The sequence below is a fragment of the Trichechus manatus genome, unplaced genomic scaffold, assembly GCF_000243295.1.
Source record: "Trichechus manatus latirostris isolate Lorelei unplaced genomic scaffold, TriManLat1.0 scaffold00039, whole genome shotgun sequence".
NCBI classification, from domain to species: domain Eukaryota; kingdom Metazoa; phylum Chordata; class Mammalia; order Sirenia; family Trichechidae; genus Trichechus; species Trichechus manatus.
In genome coordinates, this window is record NW_004443975.1 from 10,850,481 (window position 1) to 10,876,459 (window position 25,979).

At 37.4% G+C, this 25,979-nt stretch overlaps 1 protein-coding gene across 1 annotated transcript in view; it reads right to left on the reverse strand.

Annotated features, from left to right (window-relative positions):
• The window catches only part of DNAH14 (dynein axonemal heavy chain 14), a gene marked incomplete at its 5' end in the record, with an annotated part of 387,403 nt that overhangs the window by 204,856 nt on the left and 156,568 nt on the right, over positions 1-25,979 (reverse strand). The window contains 2 exon segments of the mRNA XM_023730866.1: positions 17,162-17,293; positions 24,446-24,535. Of these exon segments, the coding sequence (XP_023586634.1) occupies positions 17,162-17,293; positions 24,446-24,535 (222 nt within the window).

Genomic DNA, 25,979 nt, shown 5'->3' on the forward strand with positions numbered 1-25,979 from the left:
GTATGTTTGTTAACTTTCTTTGTGGTTATCATGAAATTTACCCCTATCTTTCTAAGTTTGAAGCAGTCTTTTATTACTTGGTATCGCCTTGCCTTCCTCTCCATTAGAGGTATGATAACATTTTTTGAGGAAAATAGTATGCGTGTCTGTCTGTATTTAAGTATCTGGAAGACATACACTGTGTTTACTGAGATTTTCTATAGGTAAGTGAGACGTTCTTTTTCAACATCTTTTACCTATATAAACATGCATCTATTTATTTGTATGATGGAAATATATACTTTGCAAAAAAGAAACACTAAAATAAACATAAACTGTAAAAAATTCCAAAAGAAAAAAACCTAGTTTTTTTTTCTCATTGTTTCTCCCTCTATCTCAATTTAAAAGCTTCTAATTCATTCAATGCAAATAATGCCTTTTATGTGTGGTTTATTAGGCTATTTGGAACTGAGATACTTCTGAAAAATATGGAATGTATAGTTACTAATTAATAAATGAAATAATCTTCATAGTTCTACAGAGTTCAATTCAAAGAATTCAGAGTGTCAAGTATAATAAATGCAGAGAAAACCTACACCTAGAAGAATTATTACAGTGAAATTTAGAAATATTCAAGATTGGTTCTATCAAACTCTCAATGAAAATATTGGAAAAAATAGTTTAAAAAATTAAGTTTATGGAAACTGACCAAAGGGCATACACCAAATTGAGAAGCATTTCTTCAAAAAATCTACTGAATCTTTGTAAAAACGGTGGAAGTATGTGCGATTTTAGCCAAGTGCTGACTCAGGACCCACTACCCCAGCTCCCAAGTGTAGAAGTATTACTCCTTGTGTGTGGGTCAGGCAGTGAGGACTAGCAGCTCTATTGTTCTGCTAGAGGTAGCTGACTTTATATGCAGCAGAACATAGAAAAATCTATGCCCAGGAGTGTTCTCAAAAACAATAGAGATCTCAGTTTCAAACAATCACAGAAAGCTAACATCACAGCAATACTAATTGGGGCAAGCAATAAGACGACAGATGATACAAAAGTTGAACAGGGAGATATGGGGAAGGAGATAGCTAAAGAAGGTCCTTGTAAGATCACCATTTATCCCTGGTGGTACATGCAAGACTGCACCACTTAGGAGAAACTATAGAAGGCCTTTGAGAGCTACCAGTCCCTTCCTAAAAGCAGAGAATTGTAAACTCCCTGAGTTTTGAAAGCATTCTCCAACCCACACCAGATTCAATAAAAAAGAATGGAAGCTTTACTGGCTCAAGATATTTAACCACAATCTCTGACCAATCATTGGCTAACCACTAAGCTACACTGACACAGGCTTGACCCTTAGAGACCCAGGCTTAAGAATAATAAAAAACAAAAACAATTATTAGTGACATCAGTGACTGCACACTGTGGGGGAAATAGACTCCACAGAAGTAATCTGAGAAATTCACTAAACAAATAAACAAAACTAGCAATAACATCAAGGTCAAGATAGGGAGTGTGTTAGAAACCAGAGCTGCTATATTATCTAAGATGCAAAAGTATTCAACAAAAAATTATGAGACATGCAAAGAAACAGGAAAGTGCAAACTATACATAGAAAAAAACAGCAGTCAATAGAAACTGTCTTTTAGGGGACCAAGATGTTTGGACTTAGAAGACAAAGACTTCTATTATAAATATGTCCAAAAAACTGAAGGGAATTGTGTTTAAATCATGAAATAAAAGTATGATGGCAAGGATTCATCAAATACAAAATGTATCAATAAAAAGGAATTATTTTAAAAATGGAAATTCTGGAGTTGAAAACTACAATAACTGAAATAAAAAGTTCACTTTCTTCCAAGCAGGAAGAAGAATCAGTGAACATGAATATAGATTTATAGGAATTACCCAATCTGAAGAACAAAAAGAAAAGGAATAAAAAAATGAACAGAGCCTCAGAGATCTGTAACACATTATTAAACATATTAACATACATGTAATGGTAGTCCCATAAGAGGGAAAAGATAAAAATAGACATAAAAAATTTTGATGGAATAATGGCCTAAGCCATCCCAAATTTGTTCAAAAACATTAACCTATCCATATAAGCAGCTCAATAAACTCTAAGTATGATAAAAATAAAAAATCAAGCCTAGATACAGCATAGTCAAACAGCTGAAATACAAAGACAGAGAAAGTAAATCTTGAAAGCAGCAAGAAAAAAACGACTTATCACACACAAGGGAACCACAAGAAGATTAACAGCTGACTTTTCATCAGAAACAATGGAAGCCAGAAGACAGTGGGATGACATATTCAAAGTGCTGGGGGGCAGGGACCCGTCAGCCAAGAATCTTATATTCAGCCAACCATTTCTTAAAAAATGAATGTGAAATAAAGCATTCCCAGATATTTCCAGACACAGAAATATGAAAATTGAGCAATGAGCTTTACAAGAAACAGTAAAGATATTCAGGCTGAAAGAAGTGACATTAGACAATAATTCAAATCACACAGAGAAAACAGAGTACCATTAAAGGTAATTATGAAGCAATTACCAGTGCTGGTGTATACACGTATATGTTTTCTTTGTATTGCTGGGCTTACAACATATGTGATGTAATATGTATGCTGATAAATAAAGTTATACTGGAGCAAGTAAATGACACTACACAGTAACTCAAATCATCAGGAATAAATGAAGAGTACCAGAAATGGTAAGTGTGTAGGTTACTATCAGTACTCTATACAAATATATTTTTTCTTCTTCCCTTAGCTTATTTAAAAGACATAAGTTTGCATAAAGAAATAATTATAACTTTATACTATTGTTACAGAAGTTATATACATGACAGTAATAGAAAAAAGGAGGGGAAGTGAATGGAATGCCAATAAAGCAAAGTTGCTGTATTTCACTGGAATTAAATTAGTATTAATTAAATTAGTATTAATTTACTAATTTAAAGTAGATTGTGAAATGTTAAGGTGCATTGTATAATCTCTAGGACAATAAGAAACACTAAGAAAATAACTTAAAAAATACTTTAAACTTTACATAGGAATTAATGTGGTATACTACAAAATAGCTGTTTAATATAAAAAAGATAGTAAAAGAAAAACAGAAGAACAAAAAAAGACTGGATATATAGAAACCAAATAACAAAATGGCAGATGTAAATCTAGCCATATCATTATTAACATTAAATATAAATGGGCTAAACATTCCCAAAAAAGGCAGATTATTATCAGACTGTATATTTAAAAAAATCCAACTATATACTGTTTACAAGAGACACACTTTAGATTCAAAGATACAAACTGGTTGAAAGTAAAAGAACGGAAAAAGATATACTCTGCCAACAGTAATGATAGGAAAGCTGGAGTGGAAATACTAATACCAGGCAAAGCAGTTGGAAAGGAACAATTTATAATGATAAAAGGGATTATTTCATCAGGAAAGCATAATAATTATAACTTAAAATGCACTTCACAACAGAAGCCGAAAATAAACGAAGCAAAACTGTAAGAATTGGAGGAAAAAAATCAATAATTTATTGGCTCTCACTTCAAATGTACCCTTCAAAATATGCTCCTTGATAAACAATGGAAATCCGTTAAGCATTTCTCCTTTAAAATGAGCATGATGATTAACTTTCTCAGTAGAGGGTGCTGGAGGGACACTGCAGCAGGAAAAGGTTTTCTGGTATTTCCTGCATGGGCTGGGCAGTGCAAGTGTGAGAATATCCAGTGAAGCTTGCTCTGGCTGCAGGCACAGAACATGGTCCAGGCCAGCTCCAGTTTGCTTAAATCAGTGAAGTGCTTGCTTTTGGTGGTAGGCAGAAAAATGGCCCCCAAAGATGCCCACACATGTCTTAATCCCTGTAACCTGTGAATATGTTAGCTTACATGGCAAGAGGGATTTTGCAGATGTGATTAAATCAAGCACTTGAGATGGAGAGAGTGCCTTGGATTAACCAGGTGGGCCCAATGTAATGGCAAGGATCCTAAAAAGTGGAAAAGGGAGGCAGAGGAGGAAAACCACAGATGTGCCAGCATGAGAAGGACTTGGCCTGGTGTTTTGCTGGTTCTGAAGATGGAGGATGGGGGCCACAAACCAAGAATGCAGGTGGCCTCTAGAAGTTGGAAAAGGTAAGGAAACAGATTCTCCCCTAAAGCCTACAGAAGGAGCTTAGCCTGTTGATACCTTAATTTTAGCCCTGTGAGACCCACTTTGGACTTCTGATCTCTACAACTGAAAGATAATGAGTTTCTACAGTTTTAAGCCACTAACTTTGTGGTAATTTGTTACAGCAGCAATAGAAAACTAGTTCCCTATCTGCTGAGATGAATCCGTCCCAAGCCCTAGGGTAGATATAGAGTTTCATAATGTCTTATAGTTACTCTTTTATGATAGTTAATAACCCTTTATATTAATCTTTCCCCATTTAAACTACAAAATAGTTTTTATCTCCAGACTGGAACCAGACTGCTACAGAGGAATATACCGTTCAACAATAATAGTCGGAAACTTCAGTATCCCACTCTTATAATGTGTAGAGCTAGACAGAAAATCAGAAGTGGCATAGAATATTTGAACAACATTTCAAACTAATAGGACTAACTAATATCTATAGAACACGTCACCTAACAACAGCAGAATACACATTGTTTTCAAGTGCACATGGAACATCCTTCAGGATTGATGCTAGGCCATAAAACAAGACTCAATAAATGAAAAAAATCAAAATCTAAGTATGTTCTCCAACTGTGATGAGATTAAAATAGAAATAAGAAACAGAAAAAAATTTGGGAAATCCACCATTAGGGAAATTAAACAACACACATTTTATGGGTCATAGAAGAAATCACAAGAGGAACTGAAAATATTTTGAGCTGAATAAAAACAAAAGCACAGCATACCAAAATTTATGACATGAAGCAACATCTTATAGAAGTAGAATGATCTCAAATCAATAACCGAAGCTTTCATCTTAAGAAACCAGGAAAAGAAGAGCAAACTAAATGCAAAGAACACAGAAGAAAAAATAATATAGAATGGAAATAAACTAAATAGAAAGCAGAAAAACAGTAGAGAAAATAAATGAAGCCAAGAAATCAACAAAATTGGGAAAACTTTAGCTCGGTTGAACAAAAAATAAAGAAAGGGTACTGCTACTGACCTTACAGAAATTAAAAGGATTATAAGGCAATACTATGACCAACAGTATTTAAAGAATAAATAATATCAATATTTGACAAACTCTTTCCAAATAAGGAACATTTCCTATCTCATCTATGAGGTCAGCATTACCCTGATACCACAGCCAGACAAAAACAGTACAAGAAAAGAAAAGCACAGACCAATATTAATATAGATATAAAATCCTCAATAAAATATTAGCAAACCAAATCCAGAAACACATAAAAAAGATTATATGTCATGGCCAAGTGGGTTTCTCCAAGGAGTGCAAGGTTGTTTAACACCTGATATCAATTAATGCAATACATCACAGTAATAGAAGGACAAAAATCACAAGATTATCTCAAAAGATGCTAAAAGATCATTCGGCAAAATCCACCACCCGTTCATGATAAGCAAGCTCACAATGTATTTCAAAACCCACTACCCATTAATCATAAACAATCTCAACAAACTCAGAATAGTAAGAGAACTTCCTCAACTTGACAATGGGCGCTTAGGAAGAACCTGCAGCTGATACCATATTTAGGGAAAAGACTGGTTGCTTTCCTTCTAAGATCAGAAACAAGGCAAAGATGTCCACTCTCACCATTTCCATTTGACATTGCACTGGAGGTTCTCGCCAGGACAATTAGGCATAAAAAAAGATATAAAAAGCATCCAGAGTGGAAAGGAAGAAGTACAACTGTCTTTATGCTCATCAAAAGGAATAAAATACTTAGGAATAAATTTAACAAAAGAAAACAGTCTTAATGCTGAAAGAAATTAAAGAATAAACAAATGGAGAAATATCTATGCTCAAAAAATGGAAGACCCAACACTCACCAAATTTATATGTACAGATTCAACATAATTTCTATCAAAATCCCCATCTAGCTTTTATTTTTTTGCAGAAATGGAAGTGCAAAGGATGCACAATACTAAAAATATCTTGGAAAAAAATTCAATGATGGAGAACTTATCCCAGTTTCAAAAATTACTATAAAACTATAGTTTTGGTACTGGCAAAAACAGTGTGGCACTAGCATAAAGATAGATACAGAGATCAATGAAACATAACTGAGAGCCCAGAAAGAAACCTTTACATTTAGAGTCAATTAATTTTCAACAAAGGTGCCAAGGCAATTCAGTTAAGACAGTCTTTCTCAACAAATGATGCAATTAGATGTGCACTTTCAAAAAGATGAATATAGACACTTAACCCTACACCATACATAAAAATTAACTCAAAATGGATCATAGACCTAAACGTAAGACCTAAAACTATAAAACTCTTAGAAGAAAACAAAGAAGTAAATCTTGTGACCTAGGGTTCATGAAAGATTTCTTAGATAGGCCACAAAAAATAAAAGTCATAAAAAATTGATAAATTGGATTTCATCAAAATTAAAAACTGTCATGTCTCAAAAGATACCACTAAAACATGAAAAGATAGCCCAAAGAATGGAATAAAATACTTGCAAACTACATATCTGATAAAGGACTTGTATCCAGAACACACAAAGACCCCTATAACTCAATAACAAAAAACAAAACAAAACAAAAACCAATTTAAAAATGGGCAAAATATTTAAAAAGACATTTCATCAAAGACTTATGAATGGCCAACAATCATATGAAAAGATACTCAACATCATTAGTTATTAGGGAAATGCAAATTAAAACCATGATGAGATATCACTCATGATTATAATAACAAAGATTGACAATAACAAATATTGTTAAGTTTGTAGAAAAACTGGACCCCTCTAATGTTGCTGGTGGAAATGTAAAATGGTGGAGCCACTTCGGAGTGGCTTATCAGTTTTTAAAATGTTAAATATAAATTCACCATCTGTCCCAGTAATACTGCTCTCCTACATAAGAGAAATAAAAACATGTCAACACAAAGACACGTTAACGTTCATAGCAGCATTATTCATAATTGCCAAAAAGTAGAAACTCAATAACCATCGCTTGTTAAATGGATAAACAAAATGTTGTATTTAATGGAATACTATTCAGTAATAAAAAAGGTATGAAATACTGATAAATGCTATAACATGGACACACCTCAAAAACATTATACTAAGTGAAAGAAGCAGGCACGGAAGGCCACATATTGTATAAGTCCATTTATATGACATGTCCAGAAAAGGCAAGTCTATATAGACAGACGGTAGATTAGTGGTTGGCTGGGGCTGGGAACAGAGAGTGACTGCAAATGGGCACAAGGTTTCTTTTGCGGTAATGGAAATTGCTCTAAAATTAGATTGTAGTGATGGTTGAACAACTTTGTAAATTCACTAAAAAGCACTGAATTGTACACTTAAAGCAGTGATTTCACGGTATATATATTATACCTCAATAAAGCTGTTAAAACAAAAACTAAATATTTTGCTAAATGGCGAAGTGAATGTCAGAAATGGGCTTTCATTGGAGAAGATAATAGTATACTGACAAGCAGGATGAATGTCATAAAGGTGTTTTCAAAGGTAGAATTCATAGGTATGCAATATATGGAGTCCTCGTGGTGCAGTGGTTAAGCATTTGGCTGCTAACCAAAATGCTGACAGTTCAAATCTACCAGCCTCTCCTTGGAAACTCTATGGGGCAGTTCTATTCTGCCAACTCTAAAGACAACAGAATCCCTGAACTTACATACTTGGATGAATGAACTTGTGCTTTCTTGCTGATAAATGTTTGGTTAATAAATTTTTGTATGTGAGGCAAAATTTGTTCTGAGACTTGTTTCATTATAACCTCATAGCCTGAGAGGTTGTTTGGAAAGAAGCCAACACTCACCCACCAAAGACTTCTTTGGTGGCTACTTTTAGCTTCCAAAAAGTGCCTAAGATTTGGACATGACTAGGTGTATGCGGTTCGAACCCATCAGTGGCTCCACAGGAGAAAAGATCTGGCGACCTGCTCCTGTAAAGATTACAGCCTAGGAATCTCTATGGGGCAGTTCTACTCCGTCATACAGAGTCACTACGAATCGGAATCTGCTAGATGGCACAGAACAACAAGGTGTAAGAGGATTAAACAAACTACTATATATAAAGCACTTAGAATACATCTTGGTACACTGTAATTGCCCAACAAGAATTTCTGTTATTATTATGTTACTCTACCTGTTGCCATTGAGTCAATTCCGACTCATAGTGGCCCCATAGGACAGAATAGAACTGCCCCATAGGGTTTCCAAGAAGCAGCTGGTAGATTCGAACTGCTGACCTTTTGGTTAGCAGCCGAGCTCTTAACCACTGTGCCACCAGAGCTCCTATGTTACTATAACTAATATTATTACTAAATGGAGAGTTATATCACATTTATAAATGGAGCAACTTACAATTCTAACCATGTCAATTCTCTCTGAATTTATGAATTCAGTGCAGTTCTGATTAAAATTATGGATAGGATTTTGAAAGGAAGTTAACAAACTGATTTTAAAATTTATATAGAATGACCACCCATGAAATACTAACACAGTTTTAAAAACAAGCAAACTCACATTCTTCCCTTCTTTTACAGTGATAACGTTTTTGCCAGATACCAGGTGTCAAATAACAACATTTCCCAGCCTCCATTACAGCTAGGTGTAGCCATGTGACTATGCTCTGGCCAGCAAGATGTGAGTGGAATTGATGTGTGCAACTTCCAAACTGTGCCCATAAAATAATGAGGCCTCTTCTTTCACTTTGCCCCCTTCCTACAGGTTGGAATGTGGAAAAGAAGGTAGCAGAATAATCCTGTTGCAAACAACTAGAAAAGCTGGTTCAAATAAAAATAAAAGTCCATTTGAAGGCATTGGAGAAGTACCAAGGAAAACAGGTACTGAGAAGCCAAGATACCAGGAGAGAAAGGAAACATGTTGAATTGAGCCTAGAATTCTATGCCAGTTGTGGAATTGTCATAATAGTCTGATACAACTCCCAAGACTTTCATGTGACAGAGAAATAAACTTCCACCTTGTGTAAGCATCTATTATTTTGGATCTTACTTTATAGTAGATGCACTAGCATCATTACTATTACAAAGGAGATGCTTGATCTATCAGGTATGAACACACAATATAAAGCCATAGTAATAAAGAGTGTGGTACTGGCACAAGAACAGGAAAAAAACAGAATAGAGAGCCCAGAAACAAATCCAAGTATATCTGTGAACGTGGTATGTGACAGAGGTGACATCACTAGTCAGTGGGAACTAACGTATTGGCAAAATGGTTCATTATGTTGACAAAAATAAAACTGTAGTTAACATACATAATTATGTTATATATAATTAAAATGTAATAATTATAATTATTATATATAATGAATATAATATTTATATTTAACTTAGAGTCCTAAATGTAAAAGATAAATGTAGAAAAAACTGCTTGTGGAATCATAAACTAGTATAGCTATTCTGGACAGTGTCTTGGCAGTACTCTGTCACCAAGCAATCCCACTCCTGGGTATATTTTTTTAAGGAGACACACATATCTGAGAGCATATACTAAAAACACTGAAGATGGTTTGTAAAATGGTGGCAGTGGTAGCGGTAGAACCTGTCTAACTTTGGGTGGGGGCAGAAAGGTTATGACCAGGATCAGCCCAAAGTTGCTTCCCATGAGGTGGAGGTCAGACATACCTCTACCCTTCAACCTTTTTGCCAGTTCTGAAGGTCAGACATACCTCTACCCTCCAACCTTTTTGCCAGTTCTGACAGGAGCTGGCCCTACCACAGCACTCTCTACTTCTCTTCTGGGTTTGATACTCTGTTGCATAGTCACACAGAACTCACAGACCATACTTACAGTTAAGTGGTTTATTAAGGAATTAACAGGCTACAATTTGGGATCAGGATCAACAGGCTACAACTTGGGATCAGAATCAGGAAGCATGTAGGCAAAGTCTCCCTTCTTCAGTGCAGGACAGCCCTCTCAGCTCCTTTCAGTCGTGCAGGCCTCCTCTCGACACTGCGGGGACAGGCTCCTCTTGGCTTTCTGCTGCAAGGCCTCTTCTGGACCTGTCAGCACAGGCTCTGCTGCTGGGCCCCTTCTGGGACTCTAACTAACTTCAGTGTTACAAACCTTGACCCATGTTACAGCTCTTTTAGGAGGTTCCTTGCCTCCTCTCTGTCTCTGCTCTTCTCTCTTATTTCTTCCTTCTCTTCCTGCTTCTTTCTGTCTAAATAACCTCTATGGCATTGGCCGCATATATACACAAACTCCTCATCAATTTCAAGGCATGGCCCTCCCACCAGGGCCACAAAATGACCTATCCCTTCTCAGTAGACCTCAGACTCTTCGTTGCATAGTAGGCTATAGTAACTTCATTTGCATAGCCTATAGTCACTTCATTTGCATAGTATATTGACCAATTCCTGCAAAGTGCATACCAAACACAGGGCAGGCTGCAGCCCAGGATCAGACAAAAAGGATCAAACTAAGTTGTTTACAGCTTACCCAGGAAATGTCAATCAACCTGGACAAAAGTAATAAACACTCTGGGGTAGAAAACCAGGGCAAAGGTAACTCTTCAGGGCTTAGGGGGAAAATCTCTCAAGCTGCTTTTCCAAAGAACCAAGCCAAAAGGCCACATAGAGGAACTCATTTCACCACAGGGTTCATATGATAAAGAGGGAAAAGAAGTGAACATTAGGAAGTGAAGTGAAGTATAGTAAAGCTCAGTAAGTACAGTGGACTGTAGGTAAAGTAAATTACAGTAGAGTGAAGGTCTTGAACAGACCAATAGGAAGAAAATGTCACAAACTAAGGAGGATGTAGAAAATAATTCTATTATCTGAGGTCTTAGCACCATCCTAATTATGTTATGTTAAAAATAACAACAAAAGTTAAAAACAAAAATGTTAAACATGAGAGAATCATTAAGTAAACTTTACAGAATACAGTCATTCAAATATTTGCGAGAAGTTTTTAATGACATGGGGTTAATTCTAAGCATATAATTTTAGGTGAAAAAACCAAGATAAAAAAATCCAGATAATTTATACACAATACTATCGCAATTGAAATCCCTGGGTAGTACAAATGGTTAACATGCTTTGCTGCCAACCAAAAGATTGGAGGTTCAAGTCCACCCACAGTCACCTGAGAAGAAAGGTCTGGCGATCTACTTCAGAAAAATCAGCCACTGAAAACTTTAGAGAGCATAGTTCTACTCTGACACACATGGGGTCACCATGAGTTAGAGTCAGCTTGACGGCAACACTTTCAGTTAACTATCTCAATTATTTAAAAACAAATTTAGTGTAGACAAAACAAAGGAAATACAGAAAAATGTTTACAGTCATTCTCTCTAGGGAATTATTATTTCTTAATATTTGTTGTATTTTTCCAAGTTTCTCACAATTGTATATGTTGTCGATGTTAGTTGTCACTAAGTTGGCTCCGACTCATGGCAACCTTACATATGTAACAGAATGATACATTGCTTGATCCTGTGCCAGCCTCACAAATATTTGGTATGTTTGAGCCCACTGTTGTAGCCACCATGTCAATCCCTCTCATGGAGGGTTTCCCTTGTTTTTGTTGACCCTCTACTTTACCAAACATGTCCTTTTCTAGCCACTGGTCTTCCCTAATGACATGTCTGTCTTAGTTATCTAGTGTTGCTATAACAGAAATACCACACATGGGTGGCTTTAACAAACAGAAGTTTGTTTTCTCACAGTTTAGGAGGCTTGAAGTCTGAATTCAGGGTGCTGGCTGTAGGGGAAGGCTTTTTCTCTCTGCTAGCTCTGAAGGAAGGTTCTTGTCTTTTTGGCTTCTGCTTCAGGTCATCTTCATGAGGCTTGGCATCCCTCTTCCCCTGTCTCTGCTTGTCTCACTGCTTGTTTAATCTCGTTTATAGCTCAAAAGATATCAGCTCAAGATACACCCTACCCTAATCTTGTCTCATTAACATAACAAAGACAACCCATTCTCAAACGGGATTATAACCATAGGCACAGAGGCTAGGATTTACAACATATATTTTTGGAGGACACAATTCAATCCATGATATTCCACTCTTTGGCTCTCCCAAAATTCACATCCTTGCCATATACAAAACTCATTCACCTCATTGTATCATCCCAAAAGTCTTAAATCATCTCCAAATTCAAAATCTCATCTTCTGAATCATCTAAACCAAATATGTATGAGATGTTAGGCATATTGCATCCTGGGGCATAATTCCTCTTCATCTGTGAAACTGTGCAATCTAGATTATAAATTATCTGTTTCCAGATGGTGGAACAGGCACAAGGTAGACATTTGTAGGGAAAGAAGGGATAACAGGCACCAAGCAAGTCCAAAACTCAGCAGAACAACTTACATTAGCTCTCAAGGCTTGAAAATAATCCTCTGTTCTCTTAGACTATATAGGCAAGGGGCCTGCCCTCCAGAGTCTGGGTGTGGGCCATGCCCTCTGGATTCTGGATGGAGGCCCCTCAGCCCTGGACTTCAGCTCCACCTCCCAGGGCCACTGGAACAGCAACTCTGCTTCCTTGGCTTTGGGTGGCCCCATTCTCCTAGTCCACCTAAGTAGCGACCCCACCCTCTTGGCCCCTGTAGGCCTGATTCTTCTGCCCCTTGGGCATGGCAGCCCCACCCCCTCAGCTTTGTGCAGTGGTCCCAACACCCTGGCACACCTTAACAGCAGCCCATACTCACGAACTGAGTTCACAAAAAAATGACTCTGAAACCTAGGAAGCTGTGGCCCCACCGTTTGAGATTCAGGAGACTGTGGCCCCACCCTTTGAAACTGAGAAGGCCCTGCTTCCCATGCTCCTTCCAACAGTTCTGCTGTTCTCTGAGCTGCTCCAAGGATGGTCTTTTTCTTTTCTTGGAGGACAACAGATGTAGCTCCTTTGGCCTGTTTCCTGCCTGCAGAATTCTGAAAGGTAGTTGGCATTCTTTCCTTTAGTTCTTTCTCTGTCCCCTTCAGTCTAAGCTGATGGATGTTCTGCTGTGGTAGTTGGTTAAATCATCAGTCACAGCCTTAATATCTTTAACTAAAGCTTGTGTAGCCATGTCCTTGGTGAACATTCTAGGATACATGTCCTTAGGTTGTACAAGAGAATTTTCCAAATCTTTAAGTTCTGTTTTCATTTTGCCCAGTTAATTTTTAAGTCCATGTCTTTCCTCTCACATTTTACTATAACTGGCAAGGTATAACCAAGTGACCCTTTTTTTAAGATCTTACTTGGAAATCTCATCAGCCAGATATCCAAGTTCATCACTTACAAGTTCTACCTTTCACCAAATATTTGAACATAATTCAAACAAGTTCTTTGCCACTGCATAAAAAGCATCACCCTTCCTCCATTGTCCAATCACATGTTCATCATTTTCTTTTATAGCCTTACCAGCAGCACATTTAATGACCATATTTCTAGCACAATTCTGTTGCTGGTGCCATATGTATTCTCTAAGATGATAGAGACTTTCGCTATAGCTCTCCTCACTTCCTTCTGAGCTGTCATCAGAACTGCCTTTGACATCCATAATTCCACCCACAGTCTCTTAAAGGATATTTAGGCTTTTACTATTAGGCATCTTAAAACTCTTCCACCCTCCACCCATTACCCAATTCCAAAACCACTTCCACATTTTAGGTATCTGTTAGAACAGCACCCCAGTGTTCTGGTACCTAATTCTGTCTTAGTTATGTAGTGCTGCTACATAACTGGATGGTCTTAACAAACAGAAATTTATTTTCTTACAGTTTAGGAGGCTAGAAGTCTGAATTCAGGGTGCTGACTCTAGGGGAAGGCTTTTTCTCTCTGTCGGCTCTGGAGGAAGGTCCTTGTTTCTTTTTAGCTTCTACTCCTAGGAGATCGTCACGTGGCTTGGCAACTCTCTTCCTCCATCTCTGCTTCTCTTGCTTGCTTGTTTAATCTCTTTTATATCTCAAAAGAGACTGACTCAAGATATACCCTACACTAATTCTGTCTTATTAACATAACAAAGACCATTCCCAAATGGGATTATAACTACAGGCATAGAGGCTAGGATTTACAGCACATTATTTTTTGGAGACACAATTTAATCCATGACAGTGTCCAAAGTAAGCAAAATGAAGCCTCTCCATCCTCGCTTTTAAGGAGCACTCTGGTTGTACTTCCTCCAAGATGGATTTGTTCATTCTTCTGGAAGTCTCTGGTATATTCAACATTCTTCGCCCAAACCACAATTCAAATGCATCAACTCTTCTTCAGTTTTCCTTTTTCACTGTCTGGCTTTCATATACATATGAGGTGATTGAAAATACCATGACTTGGGTCATGTGCACCTTAATCGTCAAAGAGACATCTCTGCTTTTTAAGACTTTAAAGAGGTCTTTTGCAGCAGATTTGACCAATATGTTGTTTGATTTCTTGACTGCTGTTTCCATGGTATTGATTGTTCATCCAAGTAGAATAAAATCTTTGACAACTTCATGTTTTTTCTCCATTTATCATGAGGTTGTTTATAGGTCCAGTTGTAAGGATTTTCATTTTCTTTATGTTGAGGTGTAATCCACATTCAAGGTTGTAGAATTGACCTTCATCAGTAAGTGCTTCAAGTCGTCTTCACTTTCAGCAATCAAGGATGTGTCATCCATATTTTGCAGGTTGTTAATGAGTCTTCCTCCAATCCTGATGCCACATTTTTATTCATATAGTCCAGCTTCTTGGACTATTTGTTCAACATACAGGTTGAATAATAAGGTAAGAGGATTCAATCCTATTGCATACCTTTTCCAACTTTAAACCTCAGTATCCCCTTGTTCTATTCAAAAGACTGCCTCTTGATCCAGGTATAGGTTCCACATGAGCACAATTTAATGTTCTATAATTCCCATTCTTTGCAATGCTATCCATAATTTTTTATGATCCACACAGTCGAATGCCTTTGCACAGTCAATAAAACACAGGTAAACATCTTTCTGGTATTCTCTATATTCAGCCAAAATCCTTCTGAAATCAGCAATGATATCCATGTTCTTTTCTGAATCTGACTTGAACTTCTGGCAGTTCTCTCTCTCTGTATGGCTGCAGCCATTTCTGAATTAGCAAAATTCAAACTCAGCAAAATTTTGTTAGCATGTGATTATTAATGATATTGTTTGGTAATTTCCACATGCTGTTTGATTGCCTTTCTTTGGAATGGGCATGAATATGGATCTCTTCCAGTCAGTTGGCCAGGTAGCTGTCTTCCGAATTTTTTTATATAGATGAGTAAGTGCTTCTGGTGTTGCATCTGTTTGTTGAAACATCTCAAATGGTATTCCGTTAATTCCTGGAGCCTTGTTTTTTGCCAGTGCCTTCAGTGTGGCTTGAACTTCTTCCTTTAGTATCAGCGGTTTTTGATCACACGCTACCTCCTGAAATGGATGAAACTTGACCAATTCATTTTAATACAGTGATTCTGCATATTCTTTCCATCTTCTTTTGATGCTTCCTGCAACATTCAATATTTTGCCCATAGAATCTTTAAATATTGCAACTTGAGATTTGAATTTTCTCTTCAATTCTTTCAGTTTGAGAAATGCTGATCATGTTCTTCCCTTTTTGTTTTCTAACTTCAGGTCTTTACATATTTCATTATAATACTCTACTTTTGTCTTTTCGAGCTGCCCTTTGAAATCTTCTGTTCAGCTCTTATACTTCATCATTTTTCCTACAGTTGACTCTGCTGCTATTTGAAATACTAGTGGTATAGATTTTAGCATCATAGCAACACATAAGCCATCACAGTATGACAAACTGACAGATGGGTGGTGGACAACAGTATACACTATTTTTGTAATTTAAAAAACTGTTTTTAATAAAAAGAAATTTCTGCCCATTGGGTTGTTGTGAAAGTAAATGATGCAATTCAAGTAAAAGTGTTTAGCGCAGTACTGGGACCATATTTACCAAAAAACAAAAAACCAAACCCGTTGCTGTCAATTCTGACTCATAGTGACCTTATAGGACAGAGTAGAACTGCCCATAGGGTTTTCAAGGAGAGGCTGGTGGATTTGAACTGTCGCTTTTGGGTTAGCAGCTGAGCTCTTAACCACTGCTCCACCAGGGCTCTGGGCCCATATTTAATACTCTACAAATATAAACTACTATTATAATTGTTGCAAAATTCAATTCTCATTAATTACAACAATGAGATTGCTTAAAAACTAATTTAGATCTTTTGAGAAGGGGAGTTAAGACTGAGGGAAGGATAAAGGATTATGAATTTCCATGTTAATGATTTTGAGGCAGGATATTGCACACTGACTGAAAAAAAATTCACATAACCAAGAACCTGATTTTCTAAAACTTACAGAATAAATTACCAACAATGAATCTTTGAATAAAAGAACTGAAGTACATACTACTTATTGGAGTCTAAACTTTATATTAAAAAAAATGCATTATGACTAAGTAGGGGTTATTCTAGGAATTCAAGCACAATGTAACATTAGTAAATTTGTCAACATAGCTTATTACATTAACCAATAAAAAGATAAAAAGAAATGCTGAAAAAATTTAATAAATTCTAACAATCAAAAACCAAAGAGTTAGAGGAATAAAATAAAATTTCCAAAATATGATAAAGAACAATTTATCAGAGACCAAGAGCAAACATCACATTAAATGGAGAAATATTAAATGCATTGCAGATAAAGAAAGTAACATGGAATTATAGTTAACATTGTCTTTGCGAGTTAGTCAAGAAAACAATAAGTGATATAAATATTGGAAAGGGACAAAATTATTTTCATTTATTACCTAAAATACAATTAGAACTTACAAATTCATTTAGTAAAGTGGCTGGATGCAAAAATAAACATATAATTTAATAGTTTTATTTTACACTAGTAATTACCATCTCTAGATTTAATTGGAAGAAATTTCCATACACTACAATGATTCATAGCTACAAAACCCTAGCAATAAATTTAACAAATAATGAACAAGACTCATGTTACTGAAGTATATAAAATAATATCTGAAAAAAGAGACACATTTTATTTAATGGAACATTACCTTTGAAACAGATTGCCTTTCTTCATATAAGATATCTATGACTGGTAAAAATATTAAAGCTTTCTCTAAAATTCTTCTGACTGTTGTCTTTCCTCCACCTGTTGGGCCCAATAACATCACACCAACAGAAGCCTAAAACAAAATTTACAGATTTATTCAGTTATACACTATAAAATTTTTTAAAATTTATAAATACATCTCTGACTATATCCACTTACCCTTCTTTCAAATTATTGTTCAATCCATTATTATCTGGTTTCTGCCTTTATTGAATAGGCTAATGTTAAAATCACCAGAAATCTCTTAATTTTAGAATTCAAAACATTCTTTTCAATTCTTGATATTTAATAGTTTATCTCACTTTCCACTTCTTCTCATACCCTTGTCTACTACTGGTTTCTGTAATATGATTTATCTGGGATTTCTTCCTTCTCTGTTTTTTTTCTCTCTTGAGCTCTGATTCTCCTTTCTATGTTAGTCTCCCCTAGTTTATCCCATTCCTCTCCTATACATTGTCCCTAGCCAACCTCATCAATCTGAATGTCTTTAACTATGATCTAGATTCTAATGACTTCTATCCCCTCATCTATTACAAAACTTTTTCTTGATTCCATCTTCTTTTCTCCATCACAACCATAATTGCCTTATCTTGGGCCCTTACTATATATTCTGGACTACTGTAATAGCATTAAAGAAATTATTATTTTTTAATAATGCAAGTATCACAAAAATACATTAAAATTCAAATACGGATAAGGCTAAAATACCTTTTCACTTACATTCCAATCTCAGTCCCTTCATAGAGGCCTTGTGATTCTCTGGTTTGATAGTCCCAGACTATAACTGACAAGGTGAGAAGGGCCCAAAAAGCCTTACTTGTCAAATGGAAACTGTATATTCACGAGTGCAGCCCGCCTGGCCACGGTGGCATCTTGGCTTTACATGGAAGAGTGACAGCTATCCCTGTGGGGGAAACTTTATACCCCATTGCATTTCTTGAAGCAAAGTCAGTGGCTCAGTAAATCCCTTGATTCTCAAAGATTTCCTAAATGCCTAGTCTGGTTTACTGATGGTTTAGCTAAGCTGGAACCAGATGGCTCCGGCTATTCAGCCTCAGAGCCAGCTATGAAGAAACAAAGGCAGACTTGCTTGTCCTGCTCAGTGGAGAACACACACTCTCTCTCTTTTTTTTTCTTTATATCCTAGTTGTTTATTTCCTCATCTGTTTAAGTCTTATAAACTTGTAAAAAGTGAAATTTTTTTTATTATTCTACTTTAGATGAAGTTTTACAGAGCAAATTAGTTTCTCACTAAACAATTAATACACATATTGTTTTGTGATATTGGTTGCCAACCCCACGACATGTCAACACTCTCCTCTTCTCAACCTTGGATTCCCCATCACCAGCTTTCCTGTCCCCTCCTGCCTTCTAGTTTTTGCCCCTGGGCTGGTGTGCCCATTTAGTCTCATTTTGTTTTATGGGTCTGTCTAATCTCTGGCTGAAGGGTGAACCTCAGGAGTGACTTCAGTACTGAGTTAAAAGGGTGTCCGGCAGTCATACTCTCGGGGTTTCTGCAGTCTCTGTCAGACCAGTAACTCTGGTCTTTTTTGTGTGAGTTAGAATTTTGTTCTGCATGTTTCTTCCGCTCTGTCTGGGACCCTCAGATCCCTCTCAGAGCAGTCGGTTGTGGTAGCCAGGCATCATCTAGTTGTGCTGGATTAAGTCTGGTGGAGGCTGTGGTATTTACAACACGCTGACTCTTGAGCTTTTGCCAATAGCCTAGCTGTTTGGTCTGCCACTTGGAAAACTACATACTAGCAGATTAAAGACACTCCTCTTTGGGGCTGCTAACTGTGGAAACAAATGGAGACTGCTAACCAAACTATCTGGGTCACACATGTAGATGCCCGCGGAGAGGACCCATTCTTTTACAAGACTACCCAGAATCAAACTGCTGATTGAGCTCACACTGTTCAGGTTGCCATGAATGCTGCCTGGATACAACATCATACTGGACATGGCAACATGTTTAATATCATAGATTGGGCACAAAGAAAAAAACTGTATGTTTCGGATGCAGAGGCTACCACTGGATGCCAGTGACTACTGCCCAAAAAGTTGATGCAGTTGTCACAAGGTGAGGGAAACCACATGGCACAGGGCATGACCTACACACACTCCTGGCAGGTTGACTACATCAGATCTTTAATCCCCTCTTAGGGCTAACAGTGATGCCTTACTGATGTTGACACTATTTCAAGCTATGGGGTTGTTGTTCCAGTCCAATTAGTTGACTCTGGCCACACATTATGTGTCTTGAAATAATTTGTGTCATGTGTTTGGATTTCTGGACCATTTGCAGTCTGGAAATGGTGCATATAATTATCATAAAAGTCACTCAACAATGGGAGGATAGTCAAGGTGTTTGATGGACCTTCAACACTCCCTACTATCCATGTTGTTGTTAGGTGCCGTCAAGTCGGTTCCAACTCATAGTGACCCTATGTACAACAGAATGAAACACTGCCTGGTCCTGCACCATCCTCACAATGCTTGTTATGCTTGAGTCCATTGTTGCAGTCACTGTGTCAATCCATCTCATTGAAGGTCTTCTTCTTTTTGGTTGACCCTCTACTTTACCAAGCATGATGTCCTACCATCCATAGGCATCTGGTATTACTGAGCATTGGGACAGCTTCCTCAAAACTTCACTCAAAAAAGATCTCTGACTCTTATCTCTCTCACCTCCCTCACCTCCTTATTGTCCACATACCTTACACCAAGGAAGTTTGGTCATTGAATGTGGGTGTCCCAAGAAAGAGATCATCTCCTTTCACCTGCTTCCTGGGTAATGATCAGGATGAATGGAATGAGGCATTATATAGACCTGTTCTGAAAATTCAGGATTCAGCCCTGACCATTCCTAGATATGATATTTCTTTCTTTCCCCTAGTGACAACTTCAGGTCAGCCTGGTTGATACATATTCCACGTGGCAGTCCAACCAAAATGGAGCTTTGGGGATTCAAATACAATTTTGGTTCAACCACCTGAATTTTCTTGTTGGACTAAGAAGGTGTTAGACCAAAAGGATAATGACTACTTGGTGGAGTACATTGCCTGATGAGTCTTTCTACAGTGGCTCCTACAGGCCAAAGTGGGAACATAATAGGTGTCTGTAAATTTTATAAAACTGCCCTTGTCCTTCTTAAGTCTAACCCTTCAGAATGAAAGGTTTGGGTGCGAGTAGGGGACTTTGGAAAATAACATGGTTAGGAGGTGGAGCCATCATGGTGGAGTAGTCAGATGCTTTCTGTGGTCCCTCTTACAACAAAGACCCAAAAAAAAGAAGTGAATCTATTATATATGACAATCTAGGAGGTCTGAACATCAAAGGCAAAGTTGAGGAATCGGACTGAGCAGCAGGGGAAGGGAGAGGCAGTTCAGAAGCAGCAAAGAGTTGCTAGACCGAATCCGGCAGGAACCAGCACCCAGCAGGCTGGATCAACTGGCTTGCACAGTGAGGCAAGCAGTGACGCTTGGGACACATTTTCCACATCAGGAGAGACTGAGCGACGGAGAGTCAGCTCAAGGCTCCAGAACCAGTGAAAAGTGATGCTCAGTCGGCAGAAGATAAGCACGTGCATCTAACCTACTGTGTGGATCAAAAAACACCCCCTTTGGGAAGAACCTCTCTTCCATTTACCTGCCTGCTTACACTCTGAACCGGGTCCTGGGCTGGCTTCAGTGATTGCTGTATCCCTTGGGGTGTAAGTAGGACCCATCACGTGCCCTGAGCCATTCTCCTGGCTTTGGAGAGGGAACAAATTAATAAATAGGAAAAAATAATCTGCCGGCTCCCCTAAGCTGGGAACTCAGGGCCGGCACAGCCCTTTTGCCTAAACACAGACATAAGGGGTCCACAGACTTTGAATGCCTTTTACCCCTGTATAGACCTGTGTAGGCCCATTTCAACAGCGTAGGCCTCATTACCACAGTATAACAGGATATATACCTGAAACCTATTTTCAACTGTATCATCTATAAGGTGGAGTGGCAGATTTGTGACATTTGACAATGCTCTGCCCATTAAGCAGGGTCCTCATCTACCCACATCAGGGTCCTGAGGCCTGAGGACTGGTGGCTCCACGCACTCCACCTAACCACCCATGACAGGGGCCCAAGAATAAGTGGTGCCTCCCAGTGCTTACAGCCAACAGCACTGGGTATCCATAGTCCAGCTGCAAAACTCACCCACCTATGTGCTCAAGGGAACAGGGACCTGCTTTTCTCCCAGACACTCAGGGGCAGCCATCAGCCCCTGCTCTGCTCAGCGCATGACCCCCTACTGCAGCTAGATACCTGTGCCTACTCCAATCACCCCTGCCCATCTAGGACTGTAGGTGATAGCCTGCACCACACACTTGGTGACCGACCACCTGGACACTTGAGCTGAATCCATACAAGAAAAGTAAACAGACTCCTGGGCTCACATACCTAGTAACAGCTCTAACCACCTGGTGACAGGATGTGAGAGCTTCAAAAGCACTGATAATCAAACTAGCTCACAAAACCAGACTATTTGGGCATATCAAAACAAAACAAAACAAGAAGCTAGGGAAGAATAAGCAAACAAAAAATAAATAAATATAACTTATTGATGGTCTGGAGACAACAGTCAATATCAAATCACATAAACAGGCAGATCATGATGGCTTCACCAAGCATCCAAAAAAAAGGATCAAGAAACCTTCTGGAGGAAGATAACTTCTTGGAATTACTGGAGGTAGAATTCAAAAGATTAATATACAGAGCTCTTCAAGAGATCTGGAAGGAGATCAGGCAAAACATAGAACAATCCAAGGAACACACAGACAAAGCAAAAGAGGAATTGAGAAGGTTATACAAGAGCATAATGACAAATTTAACAGGGTACAAGAATCCACAGAGAGACAGCAACCTGAAATCCAAAAGATTAACAATAAAATTTCAGAATTAGACAACTCAATAGAAAGTCATAGAAGCAGAACTGAGGCAATGGAAGTCAGAATTTAGTGAGACTGAAGATAAAGCACTTGACATGAACTCGTCTGAGGAAAAATCAGATAAAAGAATAGAGATGTTTAAACAAACAGCTGCAGCACTGGCGATGCTCAGTTGTCTATGCCAAGAAATTTGGAAAACAGCTGCTTGGCCAACTGACTGGAAGAGATCCATATTTGTGCCCATTCCAAAGAAAGGTGATCCAACAGAATGTGGAAATTAATGAAAATATCACTAATATCACACGCATGTAAAATTTTGCTGAAGGTAATTCAATAACAATTGCAGCAACATATCATCAGGGAACTGCTCAAAATTCAAGCCAGATTCAGAAGAGGATGTGGAACAAGGGATACCATTGTTGATGTCTGATGGATCTTGACTGAAAGCAGAGAATATCAGAAAGATTTTTATCTCTGTTTTAATGGCTATGCAAAGGCATTCGACCGTGTGGGTCATAACAAATTATGGATAACATTACGGAGAGTGGGAATTTCAGAACACTTAATTGTGCTTATGAGGAATCTGTACATAGACCAAGAAGCAGTCATTCGAACAGAACATGGGGACACTGTGTGGTTTAAAGTCAGGAAAGGTATGCATCAGGGTAGTGTCCTTTCACCATATTTATTCAATCTGTATGCTGAGCAAATAATCTGAGAAGCTGGACTATACGAAGAACAGGGCATCAGGATTGGAGGAAGACTCATCAACAACCTGTGATATGCTGATGTCACAGCCTTGCTTGCTGAAAGTGAAGAGGACTTGAAGCACTTACTGATGAATATCAAAGACTACAGCCTTCAGCCTTAAGTACAGATTGCACCTGAACATAAAGAAAACAAAAATCCTCACAACCAGACCAACAAGCAACATCATGATAGATGGAGAAAAGACTGACATCAAAGATTTCATTTTACTTGGATCCACAATCAATGCCCATGGAAGCAGTAGTCAAGAAATCAAATAACATATGGCATTAGGCAATCTGCTGCAAAAAACCTCTTTAAGGTGTTAAAAGAGCAAAGACATCACTTTGAAGGTTAAGGTGTGCCTCAAAGCCATGGTATTTTTAATTGCCTCATATGCATGGGAAAGTTGGGCAATGAATAAGGAAAACAGAAGAATTGGTGCCTTTGAATTATGGTGTTGGTGAAGAATAGTGAATATACCATCGACTGCCAGAAGAATGAATAAATATGTCTTGGAGGAAGTACAGCTAGAATGCTCCTCAGAAGCAAGGATGGCGAGACTACGTCTCACATACTTTGGACATGTGATCAGGAGGGATCAGTCCCTGGAGAAGGATATCATGGTTGGTAGAGTAAAAGATCAGTGAAAAAGAGGAAGCCCCTCAATGAGATGGACTGACACAGTAGCTGCAACAATGGGCTCAAGTATAACAAGGATTGTGAGATGGTGCAAGACCGGGCAATGTTTCTTTCTTTATACATAAGGTTGCTATGAGTCAGAACTGACTCAAAGGCACCTAATAACAACAACAACCTGAACCCTAAAGAAAAATAAATTCCAGCCAACTTAAAGATGGGAAATCCAAATACATAAAACTTTTACAAAAAATTAATAGAAAATATCTTTTTGAAGATAGAGTAGAGAAGATTTTAAAAAAAGGACACAAAAACAAACATTAGGAAATAATTGATAGATTTTTACAGCACTAAAAAATGTGTTCGGCACAACTGAATGTCATGAACATTTCTAAAAGCCAAGGCTTACAGACTTTATTAGTAATGCATACAGTCAATAGAGAATTACTATATGAAAATACGTAATAAAAATCTACACATTTACTAAGAAACAAACAAACAAACCAATTGATAAAACAGTGCAGTACATAATCTGGCAATTCACAGAAAACTCAAATGGCTAATAAACATAAGAAAAGATGTACAATCTTAGTAGTAATCAGGGAAATACATATTGCAACATTTTTATAGATGGTTCATTCACGGAGAACAGAAAATTCAAAAAAAGAGTAGCAATTGGATTCAGTGTTTTGGACCACATTTGTAGGGTTTTTACAAGTATGTATGAAGCTGAAAAAGATCAATTTGTTGAGGATTAAGATGAAGGTCAAATAGTAAAGTCTAGGAAAATAATAAACTACTTTACTCTGAAGAACATCTTAACAGCTCTTTATTATTATTACTGGTTTCCCTCTTGCTCATATCTACTAAAACCTAGAGCAAAGAGTTGCTAACGTGCCATTCTACACTTACCTGAAGTTGATTATGAAACTGTATGATCTTCTCTTTTTGAGCTGGACAATGTTGTAAGCCTAAGTGTAGTGTTGCAATAAATACAGCTTTCTAAAAGGAAATAAAAACATAGATTTAAAATGCATTGCTGTTTCAACCCTTAAATTTTAATTCTCCAAAATCTTTCTTAAATAGGTATCAATTATTGTACTTTAAGACAGCAGTTTTTAATTTTTCAGATTACCAAGCTTTCTGAGAATAATGATATCTATCATTACTCTCCCAGAAAATACAATTCACACAAAATTTCATGTTCACAGACCTCTTACAGCAAATTCACAGACCATTCCCCCAGATTAAGAACTCATGCTTTAAGATGTATTTAAAAACTAGCTGTTACCAGAGTACAACTGTTTAATTATCCTACACTAAAAGAAAATGTAAAAGATTTATGCTTTTTTGTAATTCCAATCATCATTAAGATAGGTTTTCAATTTTGTAACATACATTCTAATGTTCCAATGTTACAAGATTGAAGATATGATATGTTATACATTAAAACATCTCAAGGAGTGACTGCAGCTTGGAAAGATACTATTGTAACACAGAAAGTATAAGGGCAGCTATGCTTCCTTCAAAGGGGGATTATTTCAGAATGGATAAAATTGATAACTATGTCTACAGGAAAAAAAAAAAAAGGGACTTATCCTTTCTTTTTCACCAACTCCTCCCACCCTATTTCTCATTCCTTGCATCCATGCAATGGCCATAACAAAGAAGCAGCTGAAGGAGACACAGAATACTCAGTAGGACTGTACAAATGGAGAAAAAAGCAGCTCCTAAGGCAAGACCTAGGAGCCCTGGTGGTGCAGTGGTTAAGTGCTTGGCTGCTAACTGAAAGGTTGGCAGTTTGAACCCACCAGCTCTCCGTGGAAGAAAGATGTGGCAGTCTGCTTTCATAAAGATTTACAGCCTACGAGACAAGGGATGCCCTTTATCACCACTTCTCTTTAACATTGTGCTGGAAGTCCTAGTTAGAGCAATAAGGCAAGAAAAAAAAAATAAAGGGCATCCAAATTGGTAATGAAGAAGTAAAACTGTCTCTGCGGATGATATGATACTATACTTCAAAAAAACTACATGAGAAAACTACTGGAACTAACAGGAAGATTCAGCAGAGTAGCAGGATATAAGATAAACGTACAAAAATCAGTTGGATTCTGATACACCAAAAAAGAGAACAACGAAAAGGAAATAAGGAAAACAATATCATTTATAATAGCCCCTAAAAAAATAAAATACTTAGGAATAAATCTAACCAGGGATGTAAAAGACCTATATAAAGGAAACTACAAAACACGACAGCAAGAAATCAAAAGAGAGCTACATAAATGGAAAAACATAGCATGCTTGTGGATAGGTAGACTCAACATTGTGAAAATGTCACTTCTACCCAAAGCAATCTACAAATACAGTGCAATCCCGATCCAAATACCAACAGCATTCTTTAAAGAGATGGAAAAACTAATCATTAATTTTATATGCAAAGGGAAGA